We start from the raw sequence: 11,590 nt of genomic DNA on the forward strand, positions 1-11,590 counted from the left end.
AATTAGAGACACATGAGTCCTGATGACTGCGACAAAGAGTTTATCTAGCATTTTAACGACATCTTAAAAGATTTATAGTAAAGGGAAGAGGACTCTCAAGTAGTGGTTGTAAGGTTTGAGCAGTCAGGGGCTTTCTTGTTTTTTTCCCCACCTTGATGATTCAACCACTTTAGGGTCATTATATTATTATAGGGAGAAACTTATTTCTGGATGTGAGGTGTACCCTGCTTGAGAACACTATTATAAGCAACTTTCTATTTCATAACCTCTCAACTGTTTCGCAATATTGAACTGTCTTCCATTGCATATTAAAATGTTGCAATATTTTTGATTTATAGGATGGAAATCCTTTTGATGCCACTGCAGGGTACCGTAATCTTACATATGAAGAGGTCTTGCAGGAGCTGGTGAAACATAAAGAGCAACTTAAGAAGAAAGACACTCATATCCGAGAACTTGAGGACTACATTGACAACCTTCTTGTACGAGTAATGGAGGAAACGCCTAGTATTCTCAGAGTGCCATATGAACCTTCTCGAAGAGCTGGCAAATTTGCCAAAAGCTAAGGCAATAACACTCCATGTTTCTTTTTATTGAGTATGTTAGTGGAAGGACATTGCACTACACATTTTGATTTCTTACTTTTTATTTTATTTTCCACTCCAATGCCCATTTGAGGGAATCAGGATTTTGTCCTCCAAATACTAGCAGGGACTCTCAAAACTAGTATTCTGCTACGTTTGTTAAAGAACATTAAAAACAAATAGAAGATTTAGGAAATGAATGTCTCACATTCCTTTTCAGAAATTACATTTAGCTGTATTTTACTTGTAAGGCAATGCAAATAATACAACTTGGAAAAAGTCCATTCAGTTGTTTTACACAGTAGCTTACTGCTAGCACTGCTGCTGTTGATACCATACAACTACTTTTACTATTTACTGATACACGGTTATGCAAAATCACTCTTTTTGGTATTACAGCATGCCATCACAGGTGTCATGCTAAAGTCTGTATGGTACATTTAGCTGGATGTGGATATGGATTGTTCAGATGTGATATATCAGTGTAGTGAAGTCTTAGCATATATTAGCGAGAAACAGTGGAAACAAAATAAGAAATGCCATATCCTATATGGTATACTTTAAGAATATTAAAAGTGTCATGTCAGTTCAAAAATGGCATGTATTTCAGTCTATTATTTTCACATTTAAATTGTAGATTTTGTAAATAATGAACATTGAACTTTGAAATCAGAAAGTTATAAGCTAATTATAGTATGAGTTTTTGGTATTTGCATGCCTTTTTATATATTAAAATAGTGTAAACAGTGCAAATAGAGTCAAAAGTAGGACGGAAAAAATGGCAGATAAAAACACTAATACTTATTTCACTCAAATTGTATAGCAGTAAAGACATTTGGAAGAAGAAATAGGAAGATTGACTTAGAGACATGATTCTGAAGAATTAAAGCAATTCAATCTCAAGTTGGGTTTTTCATATTGTGCATCTTTCCGTTGATTTCCAAGGCTGCTGGGAAAACAGGTGTGGAGTTTAAGCATGCCTGGAGTGTTTCTGAAAAAGACTTAAAGTAAAAAGAGGAAGTCTGTATTTCTTTGCAATCATTTTAAAATTCTGTTTTTAGTGAGGCTGACAGAAGAGGTATTTAAATAAATAGGCATTTAATTATTTATATTTGCATATAATATTGAGTACAGAAGTGTGTCCTGTTTCACATGTCAGCTAAATGGAGTAATCAACTTCTAATGGGAAACAGTGGTATTAGAAAAAAAATCTTTATTTTACTAATATCCACTAAATTATTTTATTTTAAATTTCTTGTAAGTCTTAAGCAGATTTTCTGTTACTGTGAAATTCTGAGGTACCTACACTAGAGACTATGATAGCAGTGGCTTTAAGTTCAACTTCTTGGTTTTTGAAGGAAAAGCTTGTATGCATGGCAGCAGGATTGTTTGTTGTTTTCTCCATTTGTTTTTGTAAACTGATTATTTTTCTTGCACTGTCATATGGTGGGCTTTTCTGCGGAGACTAACCTAAACTTAACTTCTGATATTTCTTGTTGTTATGAAGAATAAGACTTTTCCCCCCCTAATTTTAAGACTTCAAAAATAAACAAATCCATTTTGAATTGTTCTGTTTCTGGACACTGAGCTAAACTTTTGGTATCAGAGAGTTATTGAAAGTGTAACAATATTACAACAGCACTGCATTGTACTTAGAAGGGAAATGGAAAATTGGACAGTGTAAATAACTTCTTTCCCTTCTATGACTTTGTTGTTTCAGTCTCCAGAATGACATGGGATGGTATCTGGGAAGGGAAAAGGAGATTGGTGGATTGATTGTGCCAGTTTCATAAAAAGTGTGAAGCATAAAAGCCCTGACTCTGCAGTGGGATTCATTAGCATAAGCCATTGTGCTTGGGTGGAGCCAAAGTAACTACACTAGGACTTGTCCTGGTTATAATGTTCTGCATTAGCAGGTCATGTTTCAGGATTAAGATCTGATTTATTAAGTAGTTGCTACTAAGATCACCCAAGGATTCATCCAGTATAGTACCTCATAAACCAGTATGAATGTTCTTTTGTCTAGGTAAGTCTCAGTAATTAAGTTTATTGTAATATATTCAAAGTGCCAAAGATAGCATATTAAGTTACAGGTCATTTATTGAGTTAGTTTTTGTACTTGGAACAGATTTCAATTTAGAAATTATATGTTTGTATGCTAATTGTTCAGTATTCCCACAAAGGTTCTCTAATATTTTAGAGTATTAGCTAAAGTTAATGGCTTCTATATATACTGGGGAAATGTGCCATTGAATTTTAAGATGAACTCCACACTAATTTCAAAAATCACTGGCACCATGTGATCCTAAGATTGTACAATTTTGTCTCTCACCATTCTCTTGCACACATCAATAGGAGTTTCACAAGCAAACCAGTAGAAATTCCTCAAAGACTGCATCTTCATGTGGTGCCTCTTCCAGAAGCAGCATGGCAATGAGCAATGCAGAAGATGCTAATGAGGCGCAGATGTAAATATCCCATGCTTCATTAGTATATGGCCACATGATTTGGAGTCTGGAAGAAGCTCTTCCAGACTCCAAAAAACACGTGCAGACACATGGCCTACAGTGATCTTCTGGAAGGAAACCCTCCTCCAAATTTTGAGGAAGAGGAGGCTTCAGGAAGAAGGGTTTTGTTCTGGAAGATCGCTGTGGGATGAACGTCTGCATGTGTATTTTGGAGTCCAGAAGAGCTTCTTTTGGACTCCGAATTACATGTCCATATGCTAAGGAGTCACAGGAAATTTACATCCACATACCATTAGCATCTTCTGGGCTGTTCCTTACCATTTTGCTTCCAGAAGAGGTGGCACATGAAGAAGCAGACAATGAGTTTTCACTTCTGCAAGCCTATCTGTAGTTAGTAAAATGAAACTACTGTATTTCGACCCTCTGAATCACTTCCATTAGAATGTTAATGTTGAAGATCAAAATGTGTAATTAAGTAAAAGTAGATCTTTTCACATATTTACACAGTAGAAATGACAAGCTGATTAAAGGTAGTAAAAAGATAATTTTTAGTGTATTAGTGAAGAATTTTAGTGAAGCTTTTAATGTGCTATCTAGTTCTTTATCTCATCTTTAAGTGAATAAAAGCACCTTTTGTTTCTCATAGTTTGTCATAAAACTGAGAAAAAGACAAATATAGCTTAGACAAAGGTACAGTTCCTAAAATATGCAGAATGAAATATACAACTATAAAATATTTGTATAGTGTTTTTAAATTTAAGGTAAATTATTTTTGATTAAATTCTGGAATGGTATTAAATTCACCGGCTTTTCTGTTTTAATTATTTACATTTTCTGGAGATTTTTACAGGTTTTCTCCTTTCTCCCCATCCAGTAGGAAATCTTCATTATAAAAGTATTTTATGAACCATACAAAATTTTCAAATCAAAACGCTTCATACAGAATATTCCTTATGTTTAAATCACAAGGCAATTTCTGCTAATTTTATTCTTAAGCATAACATGATAAAAGCATCTTTTACCAGTTTTTGAGTCTGTAGTATCTCACCACACAATACACCTTTTAATACTATAAAATCTAAAGATGAAAGTAGTGGCAATCCATGCATTTTTATTGATATGTTCTCAGAAAAATCAATGGGAAGCTTCATCAGTGTTTGTACTTTGCCTTAAAATGTTCCTTTGAAACTGCTCTGGTACTAACAATGTGTTTAACTACTTTATTGAATTAATATCAAGGCCATATTTTATGGCTGTAAATAATTAGCAAACTTCTTGGCATTCAGTAAGATTGTTACGTTGATCTTGGTTTGCCACCTACTAGTGAGTGTAGCATTATCCATAGATTATACATACCTCTGTCTATTGCTGTTGTCTTAAAACATGAACTAGTTGTAATTTTCCAACTGTGAAAAATGCCTTGTATTTGAAAGGGCTCTGCAAATGGGGACCAAACAGAATTGAGCTCATTAGTGACTAGTTTAATTTTTTACCCCTGTTAGGATGCCTTTTTTTAAGTAGATACATCTGAAAAGAAACAGAGCTGCTGTCTTAATATTCTTTTACTGCTGCACTGGAGTTCTATTAATACCGATAGCTTTTTTAAAAAGAAAGTTGTATTACACCAAGTTTTTAAACTAAATTCCTGCTTTGTTGCTGTTTGTGTGCCCATACAATGGTAGTTATGATGGAGGTGACAGTTGTGCATTTTAAAATGGTTATAGCTAAAGCCTGTTGATTCACTTGCTCTCTTTGGAGGTAAATGATGAAGGGTTGTAGTGCTGCTGTGTTCCTGATACTAAAGGTTTGCGAGCATTTCCATTTTCAACCCGTTTTCAGGAATTTAAAACATCTACATCTAGATACAGTCACTGGAAGTGTTCAGTATGCAATTGGTGGCACTTTAATCTGTTTATGAAGATTTTGGAGATTTATTTCTGTTGAGAAAGGCAGAGGTAGCATTTATTTTATCATTCATTATTTGTATGTAGAAAAGTCCACTGTATTTGCTGTTAAATATATTACAAATGATCCATTCACTCTTCTTAGAAGCTTCCAGGTGGCTTGTATTACAAATGCTGAAGATCCAAGTTATATAGGAGGTGTGTAAAAGATTTGAATATTACTTAAAACTAAATGGTTGATTTGTCTCGTGCAATGAATGGTGGTTTGTATACATTTTTAAAGTTAGGGATTCATGACTATATCACCTGTGACAATATAGACTTATGATATTGCATGAAGCATTTTTATTATATGCAATAGCTGTTGAACACTTTTTAGATGATTAAAATATGTAATCTTAATATTTGAATTTCTTTTAATTCAGTATTGCATGTGTAACACAAATAAAACACATTGCACTACAGCAAATGTCTTGCACTTTGATATGTGTCTAGGATATGTGCAAAACATGAACGATTTCAACATTCTAATCACATACAGTTTGAACCTTTCCCATCCAGCACCCTGAGGACCTCACTGGTGCCTAATGAGAGAATTTGCAAGAAAATGGGAGGTCAATATAGTCTAGCAGATAACCAACACTTCCACTGCTTACTGGGCTCTCAGAAGACATATGGGGTGAATTACAGCTGAATAGCAGCACAGAAGACTGAGAGCTAGGACTGCTGGATTACGGATGTTGCTGAACGAGAAAGTTCCAGATTATAGACATTCAAACTATATCATTTCAGGACATAGTACTCAGGCTTTGAGAACTACAAGGAGTGTATCTTTTCAAGGACTTTTTGGAATAAGATTGCCAGCCATCTAATCACACAAACCCAAACACCCTTGGCCAACCCTACCCCTTCCCTTTTCTGGGACCCTGCCCTGCTCATTTCCATCCCACCCTCCTTTGCTCATCTGCCCACCCTCACTCATTTTCTCCAGGCTGGGGAAGGGTGTTGGAGTCTGGAAAGGGTTACAGGTTCTGGGCTAGTGGTGGGGCCAAGAGATGCAGAGCGTAAGATGGGGCTTCGGGCTGAGCCTGCAGCAGGAAGTTGTGGTACAGGAGTTGGGTGCTAGAAGGGTCTTAGGGCTCGGGCAGTGGGGATTGCAAGGCAGGAGGGGATGGGGAGTATGGAATCTGCAAAGGAGCCTGGGTGCAGTGCAAGACTCAAGACTGGGACAGAATGTTATGGTCCATGAAGGGAGCAAGGTGTATACTCTAACTAGGAGGTGCTAACTTTGGATGGCTTCCGGTTAGTGGTGCAGCAGAGCTAAGTCTGATATGTCCCTATGGCTCCTGGAGTAGGCAGGGGGCTCCACATCCTCCCTGACCCCTATCACTATTTCTGCACCTCCCATTGGATAGCAGCTGCAGGGGCAGCACTGACAGGTACAGGCAGTGCATGGAGCCCTCTACCTACCCCCTAAGTGCCTGAGGGATGTACCAGCTGCTTTTGGGAGCAGCACAAGTCCAGAGCAGGGCAGGGAGCCTGCCTTAGCCCAGACAGACAATCAGTACCTAAAATCTTCCAGTTTGGCTTCAGTAGCTGTTGGGAGATAGTCTGATTCTGAGAGACTTCCAAAGAAACAGGGAGTGTTGGCAACCATGGTAAGAATGCATTTCCTGCCTGGTTGGAAACTTCCTTTTAGATAGCCTCTTGAGAACATAATTGTTGCAAGAGACCCACTTTGCTCCACTGTTCCAAATATGTGCCTGCTCTATAGTAGAGAGGCATTAGTCACCAAACCTCATCACCTTCGTCTGATTTCACACAGCAAAAACATCACTGATAATAAGGAGGTCTTTGGCACTGAGGTCTGGGGCACTTAGCAAGCTGACTGTTATCCATTGAAGATAATGGTTGGAGATATGTACAATCTACATAATTTTCCCTGGCTGACACCTCCAAAAGAGAATCTCATCTGAAGAGAGATTACAATGAGGGCCCTCCAAAAGTATTATTTCTCTACACTCCTCTCAATAAAGATAATGTTTTCACTTTTTTTTTAATCACTCTAATTGACTTCATTCAGTGGCAGCTGTGGCCTTATGATTCAATGGGAACAACAGGCCTTAGCACAGGGCCTGCTATACTCTGCCCAGCCACCCCAGGGCTGGTCCCAGTCAGACAAGGCATTGAGGGGAATCCCACCTATAGAGCCCTCCAAATCTGCAGGTATGCCCTTTATATCTGCATCCATGGATGTGGATGCGAATATCGCCAGCTCATTATTCCAGGTATGAATGCAGATACAAATTTTACATCTAGAACCCCGCAGATTTGTGGATATTCACTTTATATCAGTGGTATCGGCATCCACTGATCAATTTTGCAGATGCAGGTACCATTTTTGTATCCACCCAGGACTCTACCCAGCCTGTATGCCTTGGGCAAGGTAGCTTTGCTCATCATCCAGATCCTGTTGCCTGGACACTGGCATATGGGGGCATCTGCCAACTCCTAGTCCCCATATTCCCTCTGACAGACTTTACCCTTCAGGAATCCATAGCAGTGTATGACTGATGACATCACACATGGGAGCTAGCTAGAGACAAGACCTGGGCTTCATGATTTCTGGAGATGCCACTGAATCCACAAATCTGCACTAAAGACAGCCCAATCTTATTTCTGTTCAGTCCCTCTCCTTCCTTGACACAACCTGTCGGTGGAGCCTAACCCAGGTCAATAGTCATTTCTCCTGATGTTGGGGAGGAGTGGCGAGAGATACTCCTCATTGCAGATGGTTGAGTCCTATGCACACACAACTGTTTGGATTTTGACCCTAGCATTAGGCAGGTCTGCCCTTTAAATAGGTCAATCCTTAAATGCTGTCTTCAGGGGGCTTATGTTGCCAGAAACTGCTGATATTAAGTTCTAAATATGCCTTAAGAACATGATTTACAAATACCTCCATGGATTTTGAGGCATCTATGCCATGGGTTGGTAATGAAGAGTTTTAGTCAATTTTCTGTAGATTTCCTCTTTTTCTGCAACTTTCCCTTGGGCTTCACAACTTCCTCTCCTCACTAGCTTTGTACCACTCCTCACCTAGATAGGAGGCTCAAAGGCATGGAAGTGCTGTTAGCAAGACTTACCTTATCATGGGAGACTGTCTTCCTTATGACGATCTTGTAGCCCACTCACTAGCTTACATTGCCCATTGTTGTTATAGGCCAGGGGACAGCAACCACAGGTATGTGTGCCATGAGTCGCGTGCAAGCCAATTTTCATCTGCATGTGAGGTGGGAACTCAGCCCTGCCCCTCCTCCCTGTTGCAGCTGGGAGCTTGCTTAAAGCCATGCCGCCTGTGGATTAACAAAAGACCAACTAATGCTACCAACCACCACCTAAACAGTAAAACTCTGTGTTGTCATTTATTTATTAATGAAGCTGTTGTAAATAGGACTATTAGTGACTTTAAAAAGTATCACCAGCACTTGGATTGTACATAGAGGTCCAAAGGTCAAATTTCAGCACACTGCCTTGGAAAGATTGCACACCCATTTTAGACTTTAAGCTCTCCAACTCTGTACAATGGATATAATACTTCCCCACATCCCGAGATCATTGAGAAGATAAACTCAGTGTTTGTTAGCTACTCAAAAACAGCAGTTTTGGAGACAATACAATTTTTTTAGACAGATACAGTCCTGGATATATTCCAGAGCATTCAGATTCTCCATATTAGATTTGGTTGTAATGTTTGTATTCCCACTCCCACAAACTCTTGATGAAAAGTGAATGACAGATGTAAAAAATACATCAACTGAGACGGCTACTAACATCCTTAGACATATTCTACAAGAGACAGAGTGGGAGCAGTATCTCTCCAGCAGCTGTATAAACAAAAATTGGTTGGTTGTGGTGCTCATCAGAACAAAGCCCGAGATCTAATTTCTATATTTTAATAGCAAACCAAATAGTATACTATTTTTATGTAGTAATGGTTGCTATCTTGGTCTGCAGCTTATTTGGGACATATTGCCCTTTACTGTAACCTTGGTGCATCAGTAAAACGATAAATACCAGTGACTGAAAACAAAGCCCATCATTAGTTCTGAACTAATGAACTACAGGTTGAACCTCTCTCATCTGGCACCCTTGGGACTTGACCAGTGCAGGACGAGAGAATTTGCCAGACAATGAGAGGTCAGTATGTCTAGCACATTACCAACAATTCCACTGCTTACTGGGCTCTTAGAAGACATTTTAGGGGTAAATTAGAGCTAAATAACTGCACAGAATACTGAGCTCCAGGGCTGGTGTCTGCAAACAAACTTTATGGGACCACATGAAACTTGGCCATACCCATGATAAGTGGTCATCTGGCTAACTAGAATCATTCCGGATTATGGAGTTTGCTGAATGAGGGAGTTCCAGATTACAGAGGTTCAACCTGTATATGTTGAAATTATTCTGGGGGTGGGGGTAGGGTGGAGTTTTTAAGAGGTAGGAGTAAAATAAACCATTAGGGAAATCTGCCTGATCCCGGTGCTTATATAATACTGTCAGTTTAAAATTGTGCTATTCCTCCAAGGCAGGCTCTTAAAATGTTACAGTGAAAAATATGATGCAACTTGAAAAGTGTGATGCTTCAAGACATTGGGTCTGTAATAGCTATGTAAAGGCCAGGACCAGTATTCCCTGTAAACTAAGCACTTCGGCAGCTGCCCAGGAGAAATTCAGGTGTAATTCAGCTAATTAGCAGAGTACCCACTTACAGTAGGTAAGCAGGTTATAAGTGGTGCACATCTGCACATACCTTGGTGCAGACAACAAAATTATTCTGCCCTTGGATGGAAAAAAGTAGAGGGAAACCTTGTCAGGACACAAATGGATCATTGGCTAGTTGGCTTTTCTTCTGGCACGTGCAATTTTTAAACAGTGTTTTTGTACAGCCTTTAAATGCACAGTCTTTTATAAAATGATTGGATTCTACTCAGAAGGACAACCTGTGGCTAAGTTCTGAGGTACTTTTAGTTTAAAAATAACCACCACACATGCTTATATCCCAAACATTTTAAAATGGAGCTGGTGAAGGGAAGGGTTGTCATTTCCCATGGTTGTATTCTCTTTCCACCAGGCGTCACATCTGTGAGCTAATCAAGTATTGAATATAATGAAGCAAATAGATGCGGGGGCGGGGGGAGAAAAATGGTCTGTAGTCTACACATCAGGGAGCCTGTTCCAAATATTCTAATTTGGATCAGACTCCCATTGAACCAATTTCCACACAGTGCCAGATTCTTTCTTTAACCGAATGGAACACCGCACCCTTTATTAGCAGAATCAGTATCACACTGAAAACAGGATGAACAGAATAATGCAGCAGGAGCAGCTAACACTAGGAAGTTCAGCAGATGGGTTAGTTATTAGGGTGTTACCTTTAAGACAGATGTCAGGCAGAAGTGAAGAGCTTCAGCCAGCTGTCACCTCCATTTGCCAGGTCCCTCGGACACTGTTGGATAATCTTTAGGGATTAAACTAACCAGTTTCACTGAGAAGCTAGAAAGCGCCTCAGAAAATCTGGTGTTGGATACAGCAGACCAGATTGGCTTATTGTTGCCTCATATAGGTGTCTATCACAAGGTGTCAATGACTCTCTAACAAGGAAAATGTGGAAATGTGTCTTGTCACCTCATTCTGTAAATGATTCATGCAAGGTCTGCTTAGGTGATGAGGGCTTCCTTCTCAGATATCAGCTGCTTACATTAAGAATTCCTTGAAAATTGACTCCCCAGGACACCTTTAGAAGCAACATCAAAGTGTCTAGTGTTAAATTTAATGAATATCCTGCCATTTGTAAAGGATTCTTACAATGGTCTCAGGAAGATGGCTTCTTATTGGGCTAGTTATGTCAATATGCTGATTCCAGAATGCAGTCAGAAACCACATTATAAAACCCATTTTAATAACCTCCTGAATGATTAGTTATCAGTATTTTCCATTGTCCCCTATAATAAAGCTTTTCTTTCCCATTGGGATTGTGCATTTAACTAACTTGAAAATAGTGAATGCAATTATATAGCTTAAATACACTGATATTTTTTATAATCTTAGTTTATTTAATAACTATTTTAAGCATACGGAAATGAACATGAGCCTGATCTGCCCAAGTAGGTATTTTTTATTTGTTTTACAAATGAATTATGGGCATAATGACTCCATTTTTATGGGCTGTGAATAATCACTATCATTCTGGGATTGTTTTATACAGGATTCCATTTGAGATTTAAAAACCTCCTTTAGGATTTTTTTAATAGCTTGCCATTCCCTTAAAAAAGTGCTAGAGCATTGCTCAGGTTCTGGTAGAGGTGTAGGGCAGGGGGTGCGGTTGCAGGAGGCTTGGGGTATGTGGCTTTTCCCTTGGGAGTAGCTCGGTGGTGGGGCCACGCTGTGGTCATTCATCAGTATAAGTGTCCCAGTTACCACATCCCTCCTTTTCTGTTTTATGAGAAACAATCACATTCCTTGTGCATCCCATTGTCCTGGCACAACCAAACCCTGACCTCCCATTAAGTCATGATAAGAGGAAGCTGCACATCAAACTTGGTGCAGCTAGTTTTTACTGTTTACAAGGAGT

General features: G+C 38.9%; 1 protein-coding gene across 2 annotated transcripts in view; it reads left to right on the forward strand.

The window, feature by feature from the left end:
• RAB11FIP2 (RAB11 family interacting protein 2) overlaps positions 1-5,358 on the forward strand; it is a 54,266-nt gene extending 48,908 nt beyond the window's left edge. Inside the window, exon 5 of one of the 2 annotated variants that reach the window (XM_074999067.1) lies at positions 339-5,358. In XM_074999067.1, the coding sequence (XP_074855168.1) occupies positions 339-566 (228 nt within the window). In that variant the 3' untranslated portion in view covers positions 567-5,358. The remainder of the gene's footprint in view (positions 1-338) is intronic. The other variant, XM_074999068.1, reaches the window with a different exon arrangement.
• Positions 5,359-11,590: the final 6,232 nt, after the last annotated feature.

Source organism: Carettochelys insculpta, chromosome 7, assembly GCF_033958435.1.
Source record: "Carettochelys insculpta isolate YL-2023 chromosome 7, ASM3395843v1, whole genome shotgun sequence".
In the NCBI taxonomy this organism is placed as follows: domain Eukaryota; kingdom Metazoa; phylum Chordata; order Testudines; family Carettochelyidae; genus Carettochelys; species Carettochelys insculpta.